The sequence below is a fragment of the Emydura macquarii genome, unplaced genomic scaffold, assembly GCF_026122565.2.
Source record: "Emydura macquarii macquarii isolate MOO-44397 ecotype Brisbane River unplaced genomic scaffold, CSIRO-AGI_Emac_v2 contig_2938, whole genome shotgun sequence".
Lineage (NCBI taxonomy): Eukaryota > Metazoa > Chordata > Testudines > Chelidae > Emydura > Emydura macquarii.
In genome coordinates, this window is record NW_027133075.1 from 534,268 (window position 1) to 560,481 (window position 26,214).

Consider the following 26,214-nt stretch of genomic DNA (forward strand, 5'->3'; position numbering starts at 1 on the left):
TGTTAGTTATAATAATTATTTTACCACTCCCCTCTATTTACCCAAAAAATAATTCTTATTTTGTAGTTTAACTGCTTATACGTATATTCCTGTAAACGCTGGTCCCTGTGCTATAGGCAAAATAAACTCTGCCTTAACAATGTTACCCCCTAACCGTTCCTATCCCTCTCGCCAACGGCGTACCCTGCAGCAAAGTCCTAACTGTAATAATTCAGTTAATTTGCTTTCTAAAGCTAAAGACGTTTCCCTAGCTACATCCTTAGTAAGTGTCCCCGCACTTACTATTGTTAATTACAAAAAAATATCAAAAGTAGCATGTGCCTTAATAAAATCTATTAATTTAACTTCCACTTTAATTCAAGCCATAGCTAAAAATTTACAAAATATTCGCCAAGCCACCCTACAAAATTGCCTTGCAATAAATTACCTTTTGCTTTGTCATAATCATAAGTGCCAAGAGTTTGAGGGCATGTGTTGCTTTAATTTATCAGACCACAGCACATTAATTAAAAAAGGATTAGCTAATCTCCACCATTTAGCAAACCGCATCAAACAATCCAATAATAAGCTTAATTTGTAAAATTGGCTGACTGCTTAGTTACCAAATATGCAATAGCTTAAGTCCCTTTTTTATGTTATAATTTTTGTTGCATTTAATATTTTTAAATATTGTTGCTTTGCCTTCTGTGTGTTTTGCATTTAGCCAGCTTATAAAACCCAAAGTTGCTACCATGCAAATGTTAACTCAAGTTAAAATTATAAAACTTAAGCAAAAAGTAAATCAAGCTTATTATAAGTGAGCCACACTGGTATTACAGTATGGCTCAAAGGGGGGATTGAAAGAAAATAATTGTCTGCTTGACCACAGTTACTCTATTTTAGTTCTTTTTAGTGTTCTGCTATTTTGTAGAGATTGCCAGCCCCCTCCTTTTTTGTGTTTACAGTTCTTGTCTTGTACCAGGGTCAGAGAAAACATTCCTAGAAGAAGCAAAAAGATAGCCTCAGCTGGTTCTAACTAGTTATATAACCTTAAAAAAACCCCAAGCAGCCCAGAGAGATAAGCTAAAATCTTCTGTTAGCATGTTTTTTGTTATAAAAACCTTTAGAAAAAATAGGCCAATAGTAATAAAGATAATTTAAATATACCTATAAGCATTAAGTATTAAAAATGTATGCATATATAATTTCTTTGTCTATATTTGTATAAATATGCAAAAGAGCATGCCTTCAAAGTCTCACACTGACCGCTTGCTAAAAAGTGTCTGACCTCTCCAAAAATAAAACTTAAAAACTGCCCAACTACCTGTGTAAATCTCTTTTCTATCTAGCGCAAAATAAACAAACCTCATTTAAAATCTTTTTCCAACATGCCGGAACAGGAAACATTTTTCACCAGCAGTTCCGCCAGTGCCAAAGAAAGAGGTAAAATAACTTCTCTCCCTGTACTTGAGATTCCCCTGATTATCATCCCGGTATAAAATTAGCTCTTTTTGGCCACAGGGTCACACAGGGACCTCATGTTTAGCTAATTACCCTTTCACACCCCCCCCCCACATCTTGTTCAGAGTCACTGTTTCCAATGATAGAGTCCCCCATTCTGTAAGCATCGCCTACCTTCTTTGTTCTTAGAACACGTATTGTTTGCCTCGACACACTTTACCAACCAATCCAGATTGCTCTGAATCAGTGACCTGTCCTCTTCATTATTTAGGATCTCCCAATTTTCATGGCATCTGCAACATTTATCAGTGTTCAAGCATGAGAAGGGTAAACAGCTGGGTTGCTGATGGGTGTGTCTGCTCACCCTTGTCAGTTAACAAGGCAGAATAATGAAACCACTGTACTTGTTATGTCTCAGAGAAAGCTGGGTGCCTTCAGGAAAGTGTTTCACCAAAAGAAACAAGGAAAGTTAGAGAACACAAAGTCCCAGCCTGGCATAGAATCATAGAATCATAGAGTTGGAAGGGACCTCAGGAGGTATCTAGTCCAACCCCCTGCTCAGAGCAGGACTAACCTCAGCTAAATAATCCCAGCGAGGGTTTTGTCAAGCTGCAGCTTAAAAACCTCTAAAGATGGAGATTCCACCGCCTCCCTAGGTAACCCATTCCAGTGCTTCGCCACTCTCCTAGTGAAAAACTTTTTCCTAATGTCCAACCTAGACCTCCCCGCCTGCAGCTTGAGACCGTTGCTCCTTGTTCTGTTCTGATAGTGTCTGTCTCTATGGGGAAAACATGGCTCCTTTCCAGCAGAGGAATTGTATCGAGGTTGAGACCTATGGTCCATCTAGTCCAGTGTCCTCTCTCTGACAACAATAACCCCAGGGCCTGCCAAAAAAGGAGTTGGCGGGATAACCTAACGTTCATAAGGATGTCACCTTAAGGCCTAACATCTACAGATCAGCTTGTGCCATGAAGCAGGCGTACAGGCTTTCAAATATATTTATTTAGCTGTAACTATTGTAATGGAAGATTCTTACTATCCCTGAGAGTGTCCTATACCTTTCCGATTCTTGCTTAGCTCCTGGACTCAATTTCATCTTGTGGCAATGAGTTTCTGTCTAATTATGCACTGAGTGAAGAAAGCATTCTTTTTTTAATCAGTTTTGAAGTTGCCATGTTTCAGTTTAATTGAATGTCCTCTTGACCTTGTGTTATGAGACAGGGAGAACACATCTTTGCTATACTCTCTGCCAGTCTGTATTTTACAGAATTTTCTTAAATCCCCTCTTATTTCTCTCCCTTATAAGGTAACAGTGCCTGTCTTTTCATCCTTATTGACACCAAACATCATCTTCCACCCTGCTGCTAGTCCTAAAACATTTGATGCCTTCTGCAAATGTTGGCACCGCAATGCTCACCCCCTCTCTAGATTGTTACTAATTATAAAATATTTACCAGGCTACTTTTTATCAGGTGTGTAACCCTCCTCACTCTGCTTCTCTCCCTTCACAGGCACCCTGAATATTACTGAGCCTGATCGGTGCTTCGACCATCTCATGGCGACTTTCAATCTCACCCCCTCCGATTCGTCAACATTCATCCTAAACGGCATCCCGGGTCTGGAAGCTGCCCACATCTGGATTTCCATCCCTTTCTCTACATTCTACATCATCAGCCTGGTGGGAAATTTCACGGTTCTGTTTGTTGTCGGCAAAGAGCAGACCCTGCACAAGCCCATGTTTCTGCTGCTCTGCATGTTGGCGCTCACAGACATCGGCCTGTCGACCTGTGTTGTGCCGAAGGTACTCTCCATATTTTGGTTTGGTTTCAAAGGCATCACTGTGGATGGCTGCCTCACCCAGATGTTCTTCCTTCATGCGGTTGCCGCTACGCAATCAGCCATCCTCGTGATAATGGCCTTCGATCGCTACGTCGCTATATGTGACCCTCTGAGATACGCCACCATCCTCACCAACGCACGAATGGCTAAGCTAGGGCTAGTGGGTTTGATACGAGCTGTTCTCTTGGTTCTGCCTTTGCCCCTACTACTGTGGAGGCTGCCATTCTGTGCCAACCGCGTTATCCTTCACACGTACTGCGAGCACCTCGCTGTGGTGAAGATCGCGTGTGGGGACACCAGAATCAACCGGACGTATGGCCTGGTGATAACATTTGTGAACATCGGGTCAGACCTGACACTCATTGGCCTGTCCTATGGGCTGATTATCAGGGACGTCCTCAGGATTTCCTCCAAGAAATCCCACGGGAAAGCCCTCAACACCTGCACAGCCCACATCTGTGTGATTCTGATGTCTTATACTCCTTACCTCTTCACTTCCCTGACACACAGGTTCGGTCAGGGCATTGCTGCCCACGTTCACATCCTCTTGGCCAACGTGCATGTCCTTGTCCCTCCCATGCTCAACCCCATCATTTATGGGGTCAAAACCAAAGAGCTTCGAGACAAAGTGGGAAAATACACCTGCAGAATGTGATTGCCTGAGGCCACTGACTTTCGACCTGCGTCACAGGAGGGAGAGAGGATGTGTCGTCTTTAATCAAGGGTGCTTTGTCCAAATTTACACAGAAAATAAACAAAGATGCAACCTCAGGTTTTCCACATTAATTCTGTTCAAGTTCCTTTTTCTAATGCAAGTGACCTGTTGTCTGTGAAGAGTTTCCCACTGTGAACAAGGGATTCAGTGTTTCCCAGACAGCACCCTGCTTAGACGCTGCAGAGTGGCACAGTCTGTGACATTTTGGGCAGCACCTGGACCAGTAAAGGGCTCTGTCCCGATCTGCCTTGTAACCTTGGGGGCCTTGACACTGTGCTGTTATGGCTCATGGTCCTGACACCAGTATCCAGCCCAGAAGCATCATGGTCTCACCCTGGCTTTCAGCAGCCAACTTATTCCTTGCATCAAAGGGAAGTCCTAGAAGGGACGGGAAACCTTCTGGGGTTTCCTCCATTTGATCCCATGCTGGTAGAGGACACTATCTGAAGGACATTACTACCCAGGAAGGAGTGGGACTTTAAAGCAATCTGGCTGGAGCGGCGGGTCCTGAATTCAGGAGAGTTGGGAAAATCCACAAGGGGCGCTCTGGAGTGGCCAGGCTGTGTCATTCGCCGTTTTTAGTTTGAAACATCTGCCAACCCTCCGGCGAGGCACAAGTACCAGGATTGAGGTTCTGATTTTGAATTTGATTGTCTGCTCATAGCTTTGTGGGTAATGTGGAGCAACTCCTGCTGGGGCTTGTAGCACAGCTTGGATTAAATAAAACAAGCTGCGTGTCTGATGAAAGCTTTCCTTTGTTATTTGATGTAGAGACCAAAGTGTTAATAACAAAAGCTTTGTTTTAATAAGTAGATGGGCTACTCTGGGGCTATTTTTTAAGGGACTTTGAGCCATGAACGCAGTAGAAATCTGGCAACCCTGCCTAGGGCAGAGCTAAGGAGAGAGCAGCTGCCCGAGTGGAGGACGTTGTGTGACCGCTCGTTGATACTGACATTCAGCAGAACTCTGTACATGAGTGGCGTGGGCGGGAACACATAGAAAAGATGGTCCTTCCATGGGAGAAGGAATACGCCTGCAACGAGCCCGGGCTGTGGGTCCGGAAGGAGCAGAACTACAGACATTTCCCGTTGTGCCTTGTTACGAACAAGCCTGTATGGGAAACACCCCATCTTTGGAAGATGTTCCTGACGGTGTCCAGGTGAATGAATCACTCACCGTTGGAAATGATCCATAGCTCTTTCTGTGTGCCCAGAAGACAAGAAGTCTCAAGATGGATTGAGGGTTTCACACAGAATTCTCATAGGGGGAGGGCTTCCTGGCACTAGGGAGAGGAGCGTGCTCCATGCTGTCGGTTTATTTAGGACATCGCTGTGGTGTTGTCTATAAGAACCAATACGCATTTGTCCTCAGTGGTTCTGGAAAGATTGACAGGAAAGCCACACCACTCGGAGCTCTCTGATGTTGATATGCAACAAGAGCTCTGCTTCGCACCAAAGACAAGGCCTCTGTAACTATGGGGCCATATGCCATAGGTGTTTCAGGCACTGTCTTGCGTGGAGGTAGCATGGTTTCTGTGACTTTCTATGATAGTTTCCCTTGCACAAAGCCAGGTCTCTGACAGGAACGCTCTGGCCAGGACCGAGTTGAGGACTGCCCCTCTGAAATCTATTGAGAGAGGTGAGAGAGTTAACTTCTGCACATTCATTAGGAGGCCTATCTTCTCCAAGGTCGTCCATATCAAGCTTACATTGGACTCCACCTGTGCCCTGATGGAGCCCATGATGAGCCAATCGTCGAGGTGAAGGTAAACCTGGACCCTTTTTTTCATCAGGAAAGCTGCAACGACTGCCATGCACTTGGTAAATCCATGAGGAGCTGCTGACAGGCCGAAGGGGAGGACAGTAAACTGGTAGTGAACTGGAAATTGGTGGAATCTTCTGTGACTCTGAAGGATTGCAATGTGAAAGTACACATCCTTCAAGCTGAGTGCAGCATACAGTCCCCTGCATACAGAGAATGGATGATGGAAGCCAGGGAGACCATGCAGAACCACACTTTCTTCATGAATCTGTTGAAGTTTCACAGGTCCAGAGGAACCTCCTCTACTGCACCCAATTTTAGAGGCTTTTGCAACTCATGGATTAGAAGTTGCTCTTGAAAAGCGTCCCTGACGAGGGTTGGAGAGGGAGGGTGGGAAGGAGGGGAACAACTGACCTGTAGGGAGTATCCCCGTCCTATCGTGATTAGCACCCTACGTTCTGAAGTAATATGGAACACCTGATAGAAGTGGGATAACCAGTCCAAAAAATACAGGGGATTAGATCCAGATACTGTTCTGGTGTGCCATCTTTAGTCGCACCCTCAAAAGGTCTGCTTTGAACCCCATGATTGTCTCGCGGGCCCAGGCCTGTGTGTCGACGAGGGAGGAGGCCTTCTCTTATTGCTCCAGCCACTTCTCCTAGTAGAGTCTTGCCTCAGTTAAGACTGGTAAAAGCGAAGCGAGGCAAGGTTCGTGATATGAAATGCTTCCTCTGAGGGGCTGGGGTCTGAAGACCTAGAGACTTCAGGGTGGCCCTCGAGTCTTTCAGGCTGTGGAGCTTGAAATCAGTTTGTTCCAAAAAGAGGAATGTGCCCTCAGTGGGAAGGTCCTGGGTGGATGTTTTGCTGCTCCTTGGATGGAAGGCCAGAGGCCTGCAGCCATGAACTCCTCTCATTGCCATGGCCGAAGCCATGGTTCACAGGACTGAATCCGCAACCTCCAGTGCCGCTTACAGAGAAGATTTTGCTACTGTCCTGCCTTCATCAACTAAAGCCGAAAATTCAGCCCTAGACTCTTGTGGGATCAATTCAGTGAATTTTGTTTAACTCTTGGGTCCTTAAGCCATAGAGGCTGAGGGGCGCCTGCTGATATGAAATTAGAAGCTGGAGCCCCGCGGTGGAACATATCTTCCTGCGAAAGAGATCCATCTTCTTGGCGTCCTTAGCTTTAGGCGTGGGCCCTTGCTGCCCCTGCCTGTCCCACTCATTTATTGCGGAAACTACTAACAAAGCTGGGGAGGGTGCGTATGACCAGATCTTAAAAACTCCATTGACGGGGACCGTACAACCTCCCCAGGTAAGCTGTTCTAGTGCTTAACTCTCCTTATTCTCAGAAAATGTTTCCTAATATCCAAGCAAAATCTCCCTTCCTGTTAACTGAGCTGATTACTTCTTGTACCACCTTCAGTGGACTTGGAAAACAATTAATTACCATCCTTTTTATAACAAACCTTTTCAGATTTGAAGACTCTTATGTCCCCACTCAGCCTTCTCTTCACAAGACTAGGCATTCCCAGTACCTTCTATCCTTTCCTCATGAGACAGGTTTTCTAAACCACTTGCAATATTTTGTTCCTCTCCTCTGGACTCTTTCCAGATTGTCCATCTCTTTTCTAAAGTGTGGTGCCCAAATGTGGACACAGCACTCTAACTACAGTCTCATCAGTGCAGAGTATAGCTGAACAATTATCTCCCATGTCTTATGTACAACACACCTGTTAATACACCCCAGAATGACATTTGCCTGTTTCTCAGCTGAATCACTTTGTTGACTCATATTCATGATCCACTATATCCCCCAGATCCTCTTCAACAGTACCACTGCCCAGTCAGTTATTCCCCACTTTGAAATCAGACAATCATAGCAGATGAGGGTTGGAAGGAATACCAGGAGGTCATCTAGTCCAACCCCATGCTTAACTCAAGACCAACCCCAACTAAATCTTCCCAGCCAGGGCTTTGTCATTCCAAGCCTTGAAAACCTCTAAGGATGGAGATTTCACCACCTCCCTAGGTAACACATTCCAGTACTTCACCACCCTCCTAGGGAAAAAGTTTTCCCTAATACCTAACCTAGACCTCCCACACTGCAACTTGAGACCATTGCTCCTACTTCCGCCAACTGCCACCACTAGGAACAGTCTAGCTGCATCCTCCCTGGAATACCCCTTCAGGTAATTGTAGGCTGCTATCAACCCTCCCCTCACTCTTCTGTTCTGCAAACTAAACAAGCCTAGTTCCCTCAGCCTCTGTTTATAAGTCACGTTCTCCAGCCCCCTAATGATTTTTGTTGCCCTCCACTGGACTATCTCTAGTTTGTCCACATCCTTCCTGTAGTGGGGGGCCCAAGACTGGACACAGCACTCAAACTGTGGCCTCACGAGTGTCGAATAGAGGGGAAAAATCACTTCCCTCCATCTGCTGGCAATGCTCCTACTAATGCAGCCCAATATGCCGTTAGCCTTCTTGGCAACAAGGGCACACTGTTGACTCATATCCAATTTCTTGTCCACTGTAAACTCCAGGTATTTTTCTGCAGCACTGCTGCTTAGCTCGTCGGTCCCCAGGCTGTAGCAGTGCATGGGATTCTTCTGTCCTATCTGCAGGACTCTGCATATGTCCTTGTTGAACCTCATCAGATTTGTTTTGTCCCAATCCTCCAATTTGTCAAGGTCATGCTGTATCTTATCTCTGTCCTTTAGTGGATCTGCCATTATCCCCAGCTTAGTGTCATCTGCAAACTTGCTGAGAGTGCAATCCTATCCATTCTCCACATCATTATTGAAGTTGAACAAAACTCTTCACTTCTAAGGTCACTTCATCCAACTCAAAGGTGTTTGCTACCAATCAAATTCAACAAAATAAATCAAACATGGGAGGAACTTTTAAGTTTATCCTGGCACTCACCCCACGCAGTGTGTAGCTCTGTCAGGGTGTTTCACATTGCAGTTGCACACAGATGACAGATCGCTCTTTCTCACATGACAAGTCTGCTCCGCCTCACCTATAAAAATGCACACCACTGCTAGGGTATGCTAGGAATTGCATTTCTACTCAGTGGCTACACAGCCCCCCACCGCACGGCCCTCCCGGAGACAAACAACAAATAGACCCAGCGTTGCTTTCCCTCCCCAGCACGGGATCCACAGCTACTCCTCAGACTCCCCTGTCCTTTTCTCCTGATATAGATGGCAGAGAATTTACATGGAAGAGGAACCCCAGCAATGCACTGAATGTGGGAAAAGCTTCTTTCAGAGCTCACACCTTTAATGGCCGTCAGAGACTGCATGTGGGGCAGAGTCCAGTGAATTCTCTACCTTTGGAGCATTCAGGGCTTTGCCCTGCCTTGGCAGATGAAATGGTTCATCAGGAAAGACTTCTGGCAGACACTGACGAGGGTGACAGTGGTTTGCAGCTGGGCTATTGTTGTTGGCGCCTCTGTTTGGAAGTGTTTAATGGCTTTTCCTTAAATACTACAATTATTTATCTGTGACAAAACCGAAGTAGGATGCAGAATAACAGCAATTCTTCATGTCCTCGCTCAAGTCACAATTATGTCCTGTCCCCACTTCACCCTTTTAGTTATAATCACAGTCATATTGTTTCTTTCCCATCCTGCTTACACTTTCCAATCTGTAATGACCTTTCTATGGGCTTCAGGGGTCTTTTAAAGCTGTGCTGAGCTCTCTAAAAATGAAAGGGGCCAATGGTGGAGGTAAGTTTTCAGCTATTATCATCTGCTCCTTTGGACTGATTCCGGGTATAGTTGTCCTAGCGGTTCTTTCTTGGCTTTTCTCCTCTATGTTTCATGTCTTGCTGCTCTGTATTTTGAATCATGGCCTCCCCTCTTCTCCCATGTGATGTAATGCAGGCCTTGATGAGTCAATGAGCCTAACAAACAGGGAATCCCCGACTATCTCTTATCTAAGGTCCCCTAAGGTAGGTTGTGATTTCATTCAGCACCTTTCTCTTTGAAGTTATAGTTGCTAAACCTTGAAAGCTCTGCACTTTGTGCCTTCCTAAACTCACTGCCGTGTTCTCTGGCTCTTCACAAAATCTGCTCGCTTTGCTCAAAGTAGTGTAATGCCAGTATCACGTCTGTTTCTATTGGGTGGCAGCATATAATGTTCTGAGCTCTATCAATATTTTTTTCTAAGTCATCTCTCATATTGAGGAAGGTACAGAAGACAGGCTTTAGAAATGGAATGGGTTCATTTTGTCTCCAGTTTAAAGGTTTAAACCTTATGTTAATTCTTCTGTCATGGCTGTCTGTCTCTCTCTCTCTTTCTTCCTGACCTCAGGGCAGGCTGTAGCACATCCCAGCAGCCAGCCAAAATCTCCTGCCTGCTCCCCTCGTCCCTACCACCAGCTGCTCTGTCCCTGCTCTTGGAATTCCTTCGTCCAGCCAGGAGTACCAGCCTCTCTCCTCTGCCTCCATGCAGCAACGGACTCTGCTCAGGTACTGCAGCTCCTTTCAGTGGGGCCTGCTGTGTTCTGATTGGCTGCTACATGCAGCCTCTCCCTGATTGGTTGTTTTCCCCAAAGCCACTCTAGGCAGCCAGGAGGACTCACCTCTACTGCTCTTTCTGCAGTAGGGTGTGGTAGGACCATGAGGCCTCCATAGGGGGCTTTGTGGCATGGTACACCCAACACAAGGAGAGACTTCAGAGACTGACAAGGGTGGAAGGAACTTCCACAATCCTGACAGCCCCAGACTGGTCTCGTCAACATTGGTTCACCACCATTCTGGGTCTTTTGGTGGACACTCAATCAGCCTGCCCCTGGTCCCAGATCTGATTATCCAGGACCACGGTTGTGTACATCACCAGAACCTCGAGTGCCTGCATCTCATGGCCTGGAAACTCCATGGCTGAACTCCTTAGAGTTGACATGCTCTGGACCCACTAGAGAGCTCCTTCTAGGGAGTAGAAAACCATCCAGTTGAGTGATGTACCTGGCAAAGCGGAAGAGGTTCTCGATCTGGCCTGTGCAGAAAGGTGTTTCACCCCTGAAGTCATCTACACTATTCATCCTGGACTACTTACTGTTAGAAATAATCAAACAGGTTGTCCCAGGGGTGGTTAAAGGTAGTTAAAGGCTGCTATTAAATCGCCTGTCATTCTTCTCTTTTGCAGACTAAACAAACCTAGTTCCCTCAGCCTCTCCGCATAAGTCTTGTGCTCCAGCCCCCTAATAAATTTGTTACTTTTTACTAGCTGTCCGTGTTTGCTTAAAATCCCGCACACTATATTTTTTTTTACACACCTATACCCAAATTCCCATTTTGTACATTTAGAAACAGTCAAGTTTTAATGGAAACCCCTTATTCCCTTTTGTAAATCTGACCAACTGTTTAGTAATGAAATGACTTGAATCAGATTGTGTCTCTGCCTGCTTCCTGCACCAGTTCTTTACAATGAATTGTTTACAGACGATTCCTGCAGGAAAAGGGTCCATTTTCCTTCAGAATGGCTGTAAAGGCTCCCGGGGACAAAAACATGGTAGTAGCCACTGCCTGACCCCTTTGTGTAATTGGTTTAACTATTAGGTTTCCACGCAATGTGACTGTACTAAATTATACATATCTTTACCTTACTGAATATTATTAAACCAAAATATTTTAACACTATTTCTTTTATACCATTTCCACATCTGTTACTTTTTAACAATTCCACAACTTCCAACTATTTAATTGTTGGGTTTTTTAACTTTTGTAGTATTAACTTTTACAAAAGCTACATCTTTATTCTTTTACTGTGTTTATCAGCCACTGTTTTTACTGAGCTGCATTCTTAAGGTGGCGTATTGTGCTTGTAAAACCTGAGCCACCAATAACAATTTTTGCAACACAGCCACCTTAGTCTGTGTTTGTTAAAAACCTTTTACTTCCAAAGTGTATTTAAAATTCCCTCCATTAAAATTTCAAAAAAACAAAAGTGCAAGGGGGGAGGAGGGTGAAAAGCAACCAATTAGTCTTGTGAAATTATTTTAAAGTAAAGGCTAACAGCAGCTACATTCCTTAACATTTTAATAGCGACTTTAATCCTTTGCTTTCAAACAAGAAGAAAAAGTGACAGGAAGGGGAGGGGAAGAAGAAGCAGGGGAAAGGGGGAGGGGAGAAATAAAATGCAGAGAAAAAAGGGGTGGGGAGAAAGAAAAAGCAAAGAGAAAGATTTAGGAAGAAGAAAAACTTAAGTAAAAAAAAAAAAAAGGAACAGAAAGTAACAGAAATCAGTGGGGCCCCTTGGAAGTGGGGCTCCTTGGAAACTCACACCCCTAAGCCTTTATCCTGGCTGTGAGAGATGAGTGGGAGTTGCTGCCACAGCCACCGGAGTGAAACTGGGGGTGTCAGCAATCCTTGCCAGCCATCCCAAGGCTCTGCTCCAGGATTTTCCTGATAACACTCTTTGCTGATTCACTAGCTCCTCTGGAGATTGGCTGTCCCCATTTTGACGGAGGGTGGGGCCCTCTTCTCCGTCTGATTGGGGACCAGTGGGAATTTGGATACCAGACCAGCGGAGAAGATCCGCGTCAGGGAGGGTATTGGGAACAGTGACGATAGAACAAACAGGGTTATTGTGACTGAGTTTATCCTGATAGGCTGGGGGGCATCACAGGGACTAGATGGAAGGGGAAGATAAAGAGGGGACAGGGTAACAGGTTCTCTGACTTAACACAGTTAAAATCCTCCATATGGCTCTCAGCCATTCTAACCACAAGCACACTGTGATGATTAACTGTGTGTTGCCTGTGCCATGACTCCATTCCCTGTAGCTTAGGCCTGATTACTTGTCCAGCTTTTAACTCTGTTCTTCTACACCCGGTAGGCACTGACTGATGTGGGAAATGGTTCAGTCAGGGGTACAGTGTGCAACACAAACCTATAAGGCTTTCTTCTTTGGTGACGTCTCCCTGCACTGGGCCCTGTGCCCTGGCCCCGCCTTGCTCTCCCCAGGCTCTCACCACGCTCGGCTGCTGTGTTACTTGTGGCATGGCCGGCACCTGCTATCCCAGCTCTGGCCCCGCAGCTCCCCCCTGTAGATCAGCCTGGCTCCCCATTGGCACAGCTGGTCTGGGTTACTCCAGATACCCGGCTCTGGCTCAGCGTTGCTACTCTGCCTAAATCCCAGCTCTGCCTTCTGGACTGCATCTCTGGCTCCTCTGGGGCTTCCCTGTGATGGGAACTTGGGGAAATGGATCAGCAGAGGCTGTTGGATTCCCCCTGCAAGGAGTAAGTCGGCTGCTGGAAGCCTGTGTGATACCATGATACTTGTGAGCTGGTTACTGATGCACGGCCATGAGCCATAACAGCACAACCTTAAGGCCCCCCAACATTACAAGGCAGATGAGGAGAGACCCCTTTATTGGTCTAGATGACACCCAAAATGTCACAGACTGTGCCACTCTGCAGCAGCTAAGCGGGGTGCTGTCTGGGAAACACTGAATCCCTTTGATGACAGAGGGCACGAGGAAAACACATGGTCCCTTCTGACCTTAGAGTCTATGAGCCTAATATGATCATCTGTTCTGATATTCTGCACAGTGCAGGCCACAGAATCTCCCCCACCCACTCCTGTAATAGACCATGACTTATAAAATACCCCATCATTCTTTTCTTCTGAAGAATAAATGAGCCCAGTTCCCTCAGCCGCTCCCCATAAATCATATTCTCCAGCCCCCTCATCATTTTTGTTGCCCTTGGATGGACTCTCTCCAATTTGTCCACATTCTTCCTATAGCAGGAGGCCCAAAACTGGATGCAATACACCAAATGTGGCCTCACCAATGCCAAATGGAATAGAATAATCACTCCCCTCAATCTGCTGGCAATGTTCCTACTAATGCAGCCCAGTCTCTACTGTAACACTCAGGTCCTTTTCTGCCTAACTGCTGCCTAGCCAGTAGGTCCCCAATCTGTAGCAGTGCATGCGATTCTTCCATCCTTCATCTTTGTATCTGTGATTTTTCTATTCAATAGACTTTCTGTTTATTTTGACCCCAGTCTGTGTGCAATGTGTGCCCCAAAATGAACTGATAATTGAGGGCAGATTTCATGTTTTCGGAAAGGACAAACCAGAGGTGGAAACTCCAACTTATTGCCAGTGAAGAATTCAGAGAGACCGATTTGGGGAGACTCAGGACTGGAAGGGATTGTTGGGGCCTGGTGGAGGTCAGAGTTGGGAATCCTGTGATGGCAGAGAGGAGCAAAAGAGTCAAAGATGGAGGAGAGTGAGAAATGGTGAGAATCAACAAACATACTGCTGGAAAATAGGGCTCAGGGCATATGAGAAGCCACCATTGCTGGAGGTATGGAAGACATGAAAAGGCTGAGTCACAGGGTGTGTATGGCTGGGGGAGGAAAAGTGATGCTGAAAGAGATCAGGTGACGGTCGGAAAGAGCAGTGCTTGGTGATGGAGTGATAAGACATGAGGTGTGAGGAACTTATCAGACTGTGAACTGCCAATAGGCTAAGCTCAGCCAAATTAGACAGTGCACACTTGATTAAAGAAGAGACATTCTTTCCCCCTCCTGTCACGCAGGTTTAAAGTCAGTGGTCCCAGGCGATCACATTCTGCAGGTGTATTTTCCCACTTTATCACGAAGCTCTTTGGTTTTGACCCCATAAATGATAGGGTTGAGCATGGGGGGGACTACAACATAGAGGTTGGCCAAGAGGATGTGAACGTGGGCAGCGATGCCCTGACCGAACCTGTGTGTCAGGACGGAGAAGAGGACGGGAGTGTAAGACATCAACATCACACAGATGTGAGCTGTGCAGGTGTTGAGGGCTTTCTGGTGGGCTTTCTTGGAGGACAGCCTGAGGACGGCCCTGATGATCAGCCCATAGGACAGACCAATGAGGGTCAGGTCTGACCCAATGATCACTAATACTATCACCAAGCTGTATATCCTGTTGACTGTTGTGTCCCCACATGATAACTTCACCACAGCCATGTACTCGCAGTACGTGTGGTGGATAATGCGGTTGGCACAGAATGGCAGCCTGCGCAGTAGCAGGGGGAATGGCAGAATCAAGAGAACAGCTCGTATCAAACCCAGTAGACCTAGTTTAGCGATACGTGCGTTGGTGAGGATGGTGGTGTATCTCAGAGGGTCACATATGGCGACGTAGCGATCGAAGGCCATTGTCACGAGGACGGCTGAGTGCGTAGCTGTAAACACATAAAGGAAGAACATCTGGGTGAGGCAGCCATCCACAGTGATGCCTTTGAAACCAAACCAAAATATGCACAGTGCCTTCGGCATGACACAGGTAGACATGCCGATGTCTGTGAGCGCCAGCATGGAGAGCAGCAGGAACATGGGCTTGTGCAGGGTCTGCTCTTTACTGACAACAAACAGAATCGTGATATTTCCCAACAGGCTGATGATGTAGAACATAGAGAAAGGGATGGAAATCCAGATGTGGGCAGCTTCCAGGCCCGGGATGCCGTTTAGGATGAATGTTAATGGATTGGAGGGGGTGAGGTTGAAAGCCCCCATGAGATGGTCGAAGCACCGATCAGGCTCAGTAATATTCAGGGTGCCTGTGAAGGGAGAGAAGCAGAGGGAGGAGGGTCACACACTGGATAACTAATAGCACGGTAAATATTTCACTGTTACTAACTATCTAGAAAGAGGGGTGAGCAGTGAGGTGGCAACCTTTGCAGATGGCATCAAATTATGTAGGCTGAGTATGACCTGTCCGTGCCTAGGGTTGCCAGATGAAAATGCTAAATAAATATCTTGGAAAGCGTATATGCCTCGTTTTTCAGGGCACAAGCTGATTTCTGGTGGTTAGACGTTCATGTGACACCCTTCTGAAGGTCAGGTATTCCCCCAACACCTTCTTCAGCAGCCCCTAGGGGGTCGCTGTCCGAGAGAGGACGCTGGACTGGATGGATCATTGGTCTGCTCCACAGTGCTATTCCTCTTTTGCAAAGAAGCCAAGTTTTCCCCATGGAAACAGACACTATCATGCCCAGCTGGGACTTTGTGCTCTGTTAGTTCCCTTGTTTCTTTTGGTGAGACACTTTCTTGAAGGCACCCAGCTTTCTCTGATACAGAGCAAGTGAAGTGTTTTCATTATTCTGCCTTGTTAACTGACAAGGGTGAGCAGAGACATGCATCAGCACTCAGCTGTTTACCCTTCTCATGCTTGAATACTGATACATTTTGCAGATGCCACAAAAATTGGGAGATCGTAAATAATGAAGAGGACAGGTCACTGATTCAGAGCAATCTGGATTGGTTGGTAAACTGGGTCGAAGCAAACAATATATGTTCGAAGAACAAAGAGGGTAGGCGATGCTTATACAATGGGGGACTCTATCATTGGAAGCAGTGACTCTGAACAAGATTTGGGGGGGATGCAGGGGTAATTAGTTAAATATGAGGTCCCTGTGTGACCCTGTGGCCAAAAGAGCTAATGTGATCCTGGGATGATAAACAGTGGAATCTCAAGTAGAGGGAGAGAAGTTATTTTACCTCTTTCTTTGGCACTGGTGCACCTGCTGCTGGAAAATGTGTCCAGTTCTGGTGTCCACAATTAAAGATTCATGTTGATACACACAGATAGTTAAGGGGTGACTTGATAACAGTCTACAACTACCCAGATACTGGGTATAAATAAGGTGTGCACTTTTTAAACATGGAGAGTAATTAACCACTGGAGCAATTTAACAAGCATCATGGCAGATTCTCCACCATTGAGAATTTCTAAACTAATGTTGGATGTTTCTCTATAAGCTCTGCTCTAGGAATCCTTTGGGAGTAGGTCTCTGGCCTGTGATATGCAGGAGGTCAGACTACATGATCACAGTGGTCCCTTCTGGACTGGGGCTCTGTGAACACGTCCCTGCAGCACATAGAGGAGTCAGCTGGAGGCATTTTGCCTAGAAACTGGTCCCTGAGCTGTACTGAAGGCTTTTTTATTCGACTTATGAATTTATCCCCAGGACAAAAAAGTCTATCGCTTCCCAAGGGAAAGATGCCCAGAGACCTTCCCCAGGCACACTTGGGGCCAGGAAACTCCCAGCACTGGCCTGGGACCAACAATCACAAAGAAAAATTGAATTTCTGCAGTGCTGCCTGCCTGTCCATGTACCCCACAGTCCCTGCCCCACAACCCAGTGCCACCTGCCTGTCCACGTACAGCCTTGTCCCAACCCGCACAATCACCACCCCTGCCATACAGTGATCCCACTCACACAGGTCGAACACAGAGTGCCAGACACACCACACAGTGACAGCTCGTACAAATATCTACACAGCCTGGGTTAAACTCTGGGTCTGCCTGTGCCGGGCAAAGGGGGATGGAAGAGGCGCCGCTTCCATAGCCTGTCCGGGGGTGAAGGGAACCCCAGCAGCAGCTCAGCGTGTGCAGGGAAAGAGAGAGACAGACCCGAGGGGAGGGGAGAGAGGATGTGGAAACTAAAAGGAGCCAGCGTGAGTAACTCTTCCTCAAAACAACACAAAACTTTAGCGTATTCCCACCAGTTAGAAACCCAGACACAACTTCCTGATGTTGCTTCTCCATGTTGATCTCAATGGGACCAAGATTTCACCCTTAGTGTGGAACTTTAGACTCCCTGCTGTGAAGATCCTGGCTTTAGGCCCTGCAGCAGCGAGAGCTTTTCTGTTAAGGTGCTGAAAGAGTCTGAAGGAAGACCCCCAGTTTATGTCACCCTGAGACGAAGCATGAATTATGGGGATTTCCAAACACCGTGGGCCTGATTTTGCTCCTCAGTTATGCCAGTGTCAATCTGGAGTGATCTGGAGTGAAGGCAGAATGTGAGAGCAGAATCTGGCCAGTCTGTAAAACCCTTTGTGAAATCTCTGGTATCCCAGATAGCCACTGTAGAGGCTCGTACTTCACGTGTTAACCTGGCAGTAAAGTTGCTGAACTGGAAAATTTAAGCAAACAAGAGAAAAAACAAACAGACTAAGAAAAAGGAAGATACTGAGATAGATAGAAGGACACTGTAAGAGACAAGGAAAGGATCTCAAAAACAAATATTTGTCTAAACAATTTACAATAAATATTTAGTTCCAATTTTAAATCGCTTGGTGTTTCTGACAACACTAAACAGTTCAAGTCTACGTGCATGAGTGTTCGGGCCCCGATTGTTCTTGACTAGAACCCTTCCTGAGCCCTTAGCACTAACATTATTGCAGAAACAGGCAACTCACCGAAATCCCATGCAGCAGAGAGAAGAAATCTCCTTACTATGACCTGAGAATGAGTGTACGAATCTGACATCTGACACTTGCAATTCTGGGTGGCAACTTTTATGTTTCCCCCGTACAGTCCCTAAGGATTCTGAGGTTGGCCAGGACTCTGGGACAATTCCCTGCGCTCCGGGAGCAGGTGGAAGAGCAGAAAATAGAGTCATGGGAATTTCAGCCTAAGAACCTCTCCAGAGAGTAAAGAGAAAATTCACTGATAACAGAGGCTCAGATTGTCAGGGAAAATTGAGTCTTGCAGAATTGCTAGAGTTGTCCTGCTCTGCTAAAACCCCAGAGAGAAAAGAAGAGCCAAGGGTTGGACGTGCTCATTTCTCTATCAGCATTTCTGTGCTGCTGCTCATTGTCATAGAATCTGAGCATCTGCTGCTACTCCCGGCTGATGAGCCCTGTGCTGAATCCCTGAGACCGTAACGTGCACCTTGAAAGAAAATAATTGTTTGCTTGACCACAGTTACTCCATTTTAGTTGTTTTTAGTGTTCTGCTTTCTGTTGAAATCACCCACCCCCTCCACTTCTGATTGTTTATGGTGCTTATCTCTGCCAAGGTCAGAGAGAGAGATTAACAGGAGAAATGAGGAGTCAGCCTTAAGTAATTTTTGCTTTCTCTTCAGTCTTGGGAAATAGACTAGACAATTTTGATAGATATGTTGAAATCTTCTGCCCTTATCTTTTATTTTATGCATATGTTTATAGTTAGAAGATGTAGAAAGTGTAAAGTCAATAGCAATTATAATAATAATTTGAGTGTACCAATGAGCATTAAGAATTTATGCATATATAATTTTATGTTTATGTTTATGTTTGTATAAATATGCAAGAGAGCATGCCTTCGAGGTCGCACACTGACCACTTGCTGGGAAGTGTCCTACCTCTGCAGAAATAAAACTTGGAGACTGCCCAAATGCCTGCTTAGATCTCTTTTTTATCTGGTGCAGGGTAAACGAACCTCATTTGGAATTTTTTTCCAACAACCTGCACAGGCTCTTGTGCCTCCTTGTTTCAAACGTAGGATTTCCACACACAGTAACAGTCCCTCCCATCCGATAGCCTCTCTGACAGAGGGCAGCACAGATTGCCCCAGCTTAGTCATAACCCCCTCAGGGTGCAATATCCTGCCATGGGGAAGTGCAGCTTCCTGAGCCCCCTTCAGTGATCAGCACATGCCCTGAAGCCTGTGGACTGACGGCCTTTGTCTCTTTACCCCAGCTACAGTAACTACACAGGCTGTCATTGGGGTAGGGAGGGTGCAGGGAGATGTTCACAGGCGAGTGAGGTGCCCATTGTCCATCCACATGCAATGGGACTCTGCTGCCCGCTGCTCTTGTGCCTTTGACAACCTCCCCCTGGGGTCTAGTGGATCATGCGCTGGTCTGGAACTCAGGTGACCTGGTCAATTCCTAGCTCGGCTACAGAGGTCCTGTGTGACCTTGAACGTTTCATCTTGTGATCTACTCTAGGCCTCAGTTTCCCCTCTGTAAAATAGGGAGAGCACTTCCATTCCTCAGGGGGTTGTAGGGATAAAAAACCCTGAATTATGGGATGCCCATATGGGGACCAACAGTAAGGAAGGGCATATGAGGACCCAGAGGTAGAGCCGTGCTTGTTTATATCAAGCTATTTCTTTTATCCTATTTCAGGACTACACCCCAACGTGGTCTGGATATTGCTCACCCTGACCCGCACACTGTGCGTTCCTCCCCCAGTCAGTGCAGGAACAATCCTGCGCCCCTATTCTCCCCCTTCAGAGTTCTCACAACTCCTGCTAATATCCTCAACCCAGTTTTGGGAACTTTATTTATTCTGTCGCTTTGAGAGTTTGCTTGTATTGTTTACAGTGACCTCTCAGGATTCGTGCTCCCATTTTCAACTGTCCGTAAAATATGGCTGTGGGGAATCATGAGCTTCCAGGCCCTGAGATGGATCGACTCCAGATTCAGGTGATGTAGGCGACCTTCGTCCTGGGTAATCAGAGCTGGGACCTGAGCTGGCTAATTGGAGTCTCCACCAAAAGATCCAGATGGACGGTGAACCAGTGTTGACGAGGCAAATCTGGGCCTATCAGGATCATGGAAGTTCCTTCCCTCCTGACCTTCAGCAGAACTCTGTGTATGAGTGGAGTGGGCGGAACACATAGCAAAGATGGTCCTTTCAATGTAGAAGGAATACACCTGATACCAATCCTGGGCTGTGGTTCAGGCAGGAGCAGAATTGCAGACACTTCCTGTTGTGCCTTGTTGTGAAAAAGCCTGCATGGGGAACTCCCCATCCTTGGAAGATTTTATTCACGGTGTCTGGGTGAATGGACCACGCCTGGTTTTTAGAGGGATCTGCTGAGATGATCCGCTTCTCATTCTGGGTCCCCGGAGGACAAAAAATATCAAGATGGATTGAGGGCTCACACAGAATTCTCATAGGCGGAGGCTTCCTGCACAAGGAAGAGGAGTGTGCTCCACTCTGTCTGTTTATTTAGAACAACGTTGTTATGATGTCTATAAGGACTGACACGCCTTTGCCCTCCAGGTAGTTCTGGATAGTCTGAACTGCTCTGAGCTCTCTGACATTAATATGCAGCAAGAGCTCCGCCTGGCACCAAAGACCCCAGATGAGCCCTCCACCCCAATGTCAAAGCATTTGTAACCAAAGACAGTGAAGGGTGTTGTCTTGAGAAACAGGAGAAATTGACCTTGGGTACACCACCAAAAGAGGGTATCGGTTACTGAGGGAGGAAGTGTGATCACCATGTCTAAGCGGTCCCTGTCTGGTCCGTACACTGACAGTAGCCAGGACTGCAGAGGTCTGAGACTCATTCTCGCATGTCGCACAATGTGGGTGCATGTGGCCATATGCCACAGATGTTTCAGGCAATGTTTTGAATGGTGGCAGGATGGCTTCTGAGACCTTCTATGATGGTTCCCCTGGACTCTGGAAGGAAGGCTCTGGCCTGGACTGAGTTGAGGACTGCCCCTCTGATAACTCTCTCACATGTTCAAATAATACTTGACTTCTGAACATTTATTAGCAGGCCTAGCTTCTCGAAGGTTGTCCATATCAAGCTCACTTTGGACACCACCTGTCCCCTGCTGCGGCTTTTGATCAGCCAATCATCAAAGTGAGAGTAAACCTGGACCCTTTGTTTCCTAAGAAAAGCTGCAACAAATGTCATGCAGTTGGTAAACTCGTGAGGAATTGCTGATAGGCCGAGGGGGAGGACAGTAAACTGGTAGTGACTCTGGTTCATTATGAATTGGAGAACTCTTAAGTGACTCTGAAGGACTGAGATGTGAAAGTACGCATCCTTCAAGTCGAGAGCAGCATGCAGTTGCCTGGTGTCATAACGGTTTAAAATCATTGTATTATGTGTTTGCCCCGAGTCCATGTTGAGAGAGGAACAAGTAACCAATTTATATGTGATAAACGAAGAAATCTACTGAAGGTTGTTAATTGTGTTTCAAGGTTTTGTAACCAATTATTTTTGTAGCTGTTTCTTGTTATTTTTGTAATAGATAAGGGGAAGTTGTTAGCTTTGAGAATAGATAAGAAAGTATGAGTTATGAGCCACATGGGGGAAAGAACTCAAAGGCAGCAAAGAACCGTGACCGAAAAATGACCAATTAAACTTGAAATAAGAGGAACTTGTGAACCCAGCAGTTCCGGGCCCATATTTGGAAGTTTGCAGTCACTGCAACTTTTAATTGGCACAGAAATCAGCCTGTCAACCTGTGTTGTGCCGAAGGCACTGTACATATTTTGGTTCCATTTCAAACACATCACTTTGGATGGCTGCCTCACCCAGATGTTCTTCATTCACGCGGTTGCTGCTATGCACTCAGCTGTCCTTGTGACAATGGCCTTCGATCACTACATCACCATATGTGAGCCTCTGAGATACGCCACCATCCTCACCAACACATGAATCGCTAAGCTAGGGCTAGTGGGTTTGATACGAGCTGTTCTCTTGATTCTGCCTTTGCCTCTGCTACTGTGGAGGCTGCCATTCTGCGCCAACCATGTTATACCCCACACGTACTGCGAGCACATGGCTGTGGTGAAGATGTCTTGTGGGGACACCACAGTCAACCAGATGTACGGCCTGGTGATAACATTTGTGATCATCGGATTAGACCGGACACTCATTGGCCTGTCCTACGGGCTGATCATCAGGGCCATCCTCAGGATCTCCTCCAAGAAAGCCCACCGGAAAGCCCTCAACACCTGCACAGCTCACATCTGTGTGATGCTGATGTATTATACTCCCATCCTCTTCTCCGCTCTGACACACAGGTTCAGTCAGGGCATCACTGCCCACGTTCACATCCTCTTGGCCAACTTCTATCTCCTTGTCCCCCCATGCTCAACCCATCATTTATGGGGTCAAAACCAAAGAGCTTCGTGACAAAGTGGGAAAATACACCTGCAGAATGTGATCACCTGGGGCCACTGACTTTAAACCTGTGTCACAGGAGGGAGAGAGGATGTCTCCTCATTAAACAAGTGTGCTTTGTCCCAAACTGGCTGAGCTCAGCCTTGTGGAATTTCACAGTTTGAAAAGTTCCTCACACCTGATGTCTTAGCACTCCATCACCAAGCACTGTTCTCACCTTTGCTAAGTTCAATCTCTGTGATGATCACCTGATCTCTTTCTGCATCACTTGTCAATCTTACCCCCACATACCCTGTCACTTGGCCTTTCCAACACTTCCGGATCACGAGCACTGATGGCTTCTTTATACTCCCAGCCCTATTTTCCATCAGTATGGTTGTTGATTCTCACCATTCCTCAGGCCTGGTCTACACTGCCAAGTTAGGTCAACGGAACATGGCTTTCATCAACCACATAATGTATGTGTCTGCACTGGGAGCTCCGTTCAGCTGAGCCATATGTCTGTAAAGATCGACTTAATAAAGTCATCATCGCGAGAGGTGTAGCGCTGAAGTCGAATTGAATGGGTCGAATTAACGCAGTGCGGGTGGAACTTTGCATAAACTGACATCATTGGCCTCTGGAAGGTATCCCAAAATGCTCCGCTGCAACCACTCTAGACATTTGCACTCGGCTGCAGTGTGGCCTTGTACACAGGAAACAGCTCCTCCCCTGGTGAAACTCCTGGAAATTTTGAATTTCCATTTCCTGTTTGGTCAGCATGGGGAGAGGTTGCCAGCAGAAATGATCAAGGCAACTGCACGCCCCGAACACGCTCCAGCCTGGAGTAGACCTGTGGGATTGGATCTCATTGGTCTGTGGGGAGAAGAGTCTGTTCTGGCTCAGCTCCAATCCAGAAAAAGAAAGATGGATATCTACGAAAAGATAGCGTGTGGCATGTTGGAGAATGGGCACAACAGTGACATGCAGCAGTGCTGTGTTAAGATCAAAGAGCTGAGGCAAGAGTATCAGCAAATAAGGGAAGCGAACAACCGTTCAGGCTTCTCATCACAGACATGCTGCTTTCATGAGGAGCTGCATGAGATTCTCAGCAGTGACCTTACCACCGCCCCCCGATGCAGCGTAGATAGCTTGGGGGAATCCAAGTCCAGGATGAATGATGATGAGTCTGGGGATGAGGAAAAGGAGGATGAGGAGAACAGGGGCCAGGAGAGTGTGGTTTCCATTCTCCCTGAAAGTCAGGCACTCTTAGATACCCCAGAAAAGCCCAGCCCGACACAGGAAAGCGTGACTGACCGAGATGCCGGGGAAGGCACATCTGGTGAGTAAGTAATGCAAACAACATTTCTGAGGTTAAAGTCCTTTTCCAGGCTCAGGTTGAAGAGAGAAAAATTACTGTGCGGTGCCGTGGGGATGGGGTTTCCTCATTGTTGGTCAACTTAAGCAGAGGGTTTCCCCCAGAAAAGACTATTTATGTGCACAGGGATGGCTCCATGGGTATCTCCAGGAAACTTTCATGTAGGTGCTCTGCAATCCTTTGCAGGAGGTTTCTGGGGAGAGTGGCCTTATTTCTTCCAAGACAATATGACACTTTCCCCTGCCACTCTGTTATTAAATGTGCAGGCATCATCGGGGAACGAAGCACAGAAGCATAAGGGCCAGGCATGTACCCAGAGGCGATCCAGAGGGACTCTGTCCTGCCGCTGCTGTTCCTGCAGCTAAACCAGACGCCTCAACATGTCTCATCGATCCCTCATTATACACAGCATCTCATCCTGCATTGCGTGCTCATGCTCCTGGGTTGCTTTCCTGTTTTCCATGCCCATGTTCAGTTTTTCAGACAAAGAAATCCTACAGGCTCTTAGCTCTTTGTCAGCAGTTGCGGGAACATTAATTATCTCATTGAACATGTCATCCTGAGTCCTTTTTTTCCACATTCTAATCTGCGACAGCTGCTCATCAGGAGTGGACGATCCATTGCAGACCACGCTGTCAACTGTAAGGCAAGCAAAGCACAAGGTACCCATTGTTAGCTCGTCCCATAGATGAAAAGCAACGTTGCAACGTAAAAAGAACTCCCCTTATTATTCTCAAGTGAACGCTAGCTCCACTTACCAGTCACTACCAATTGCACAGATCGGTGTGGCATCCCAGAAATGTTGGGTAAGGGGCTGGAGCATCCAGTTTTGGGAAATCTCCAGAGCACTGTGTATGCTGCACAAATCCGAACTTCCCTAACCAACAGTACTGTTTGGCTCTGTTTAACTACTCAAAATTCAGTTTGTAAGGAGACGGTCGCAGGGTTTTAGCAGGGTGCAGTACATGCTACACTCGACACCAGTTGAGGGGAACAGAAAGAGGCGGCAGCCTTGATAACAACAGGGAATGTGCAGGCTTTGTGTTTGCACAGACAACCATGGTTTTGTATCCCCTCCCAGCCTCATTATAATGCTTGCCAATTGTATTTTTCTTTCCCTCCACTTTTAAAGATGATAAATAAAATTTAACTTCTTTGAAATTCTTGACTCTTTATTTATTACAAGCAAGGACTGGCAGAGAGTACATAAAGAATTTTTTCTCCCTGTCTCATATCACAAGGTCAAGAGGACCTAAATTAAATTGAAACATGGCAAAGCCAATACTGATGAAAAAAGAATGCTTTCTTCACTGAGAGCATAATCAGACAGAGTAACTCATTGCCGCAAGATGAAGTTGAGGCCAGGAAATAAGCAAGAGTTGGACAGGCTTAGGACATTTGCATGGATAGTAAGAATGTTCTGTAACAATAGCTACAGCTAAATAAATATCTTGGAAAGCCTGTGCGCCTGTGTGTTTCAGGGCACAAGCCAATCTCTGGCTGTTAGGCGTTAAGGTTACATCCTCATGATAGTCAGGTTATCGCCCCCAACACCTTCTTCAACAGCCCCTGAGATTGTCGTTGACAGAGAGAGGACACTGGACTGGATGGAGCATAGCTGTGATCCACGATGGAATTCCTCCTTCGGAAAGAAGCCAAATTTTCCCCATGGAAACAGACACTATCATGCCAGGCTGGGACTTTGTGCTGTGTTATTTCCCTGTTTCTTTTGGTGAGACATATCTCAGAGAAACCTGGGTGCCTTGAAGAAAGTAAGAAGTACAGTGGTTTCGTTATTCTGCCTTGTTAACTGACAGGGGTAACCAGAGACACCCATCAGCAACCCAGCTGCTTCCCCCTCTCATGCTTGAATACTGATAACGTTTGCAGATGCCACAAAAATTGGGAGATCGTAAATAGTGAAGAGAACGGTCATTGATTCAGAGCGATCTGGATTGGTTGGTAAAGTGGGTTGAGGCAAACAATATGTGTTCTAAGACCAAAGAAGGTAGATGATGCATACACAGTGGGGGACTCTATCGTGGGAAGCAGTGACTCTTACGTCTAACACCATCCAATGGCTGGGAGATGAAGTTAGACAAATGCTGACTATAAATAAGTTGTGCACTTTTTAACTTTCAGTGACTCTGAACAAGATTTGGGGTGTGAAGGGGTAATTAGCAAAACATGAGGTCCCTGTGTGACCCTGAGCTAATGTGATCCAGGGATGATAAACAGGAATCTCAAGTAGAGGGAGAGAAGTTAGTTTACTGTTCCTTTGACACTGGATGTTGATACACTGAAGAGGATTCAGAGAAGAGCCACAAGAATGTTTAAAGATGAGAAATCCTGCCTTACAGTGATAGACTCAAAGAGCTCAGTCTATTTTGGGTAACAGAGCTGGTTAAGAGATGACTTGGTAACAGTCTACAAGTACCCACATCAGGAACAAA

The 26,214-nt window shown here is 46.3% G+C and overlaps 2 protein-coding genes and 1 pseudogene across 2 annotated transcripts; 2 read left to right on the forward strand and 1 right to left on the reverse strand.

The window, feature by feature from the left end:
* Positions 1–2,995: 2,995 nt before the first annotated feature.
* LOC137167570 (olfactory receptor 52P1-like) lies at positions 2,996–3,934 on the forward strand. Its single transcript, XM_067569785.1, has one exon. The coding sequence runs from the start codon at positions 2,996–2,998 to the stop codon at positions 3,932–3,934; it is 939 nt and encodes a 312-aa protein (XP_067425886.1).
* A 10,405-nt stretch (positions 3,935–14,339) lies between these two features.
* LOC137167564 (olfactory receptor 52P1-like) lies at positions 14,340–16,339 on the reverse strand. Its single transcript, XM_067569778.1, has 2 exons — positions 16,263–16,339; positions 14,340–15,322 (listed from the first exon to the last, which is right to left on the reverse strand). Exon 2 carries the CDS (start codon positions 15,276–15,278, stop codon positions 14,340–14,342), a length of 939 nt encoding a protein of 312 aa, XP_067425879.1. The 5' UTR covers positions 15,279–15,322; positions 16,263–16,339.
* A 4,497-nt stretch (positions 16,340–20,836) lies between these two features.
* LOC137167593 (olfactory receptor 52P1-like) lies at positions 20,837–22,416 on the forward strand (annotated as a pseudogene).
* Positions 22,417–26,214: the final 3,798 nt, after the last annotated feature.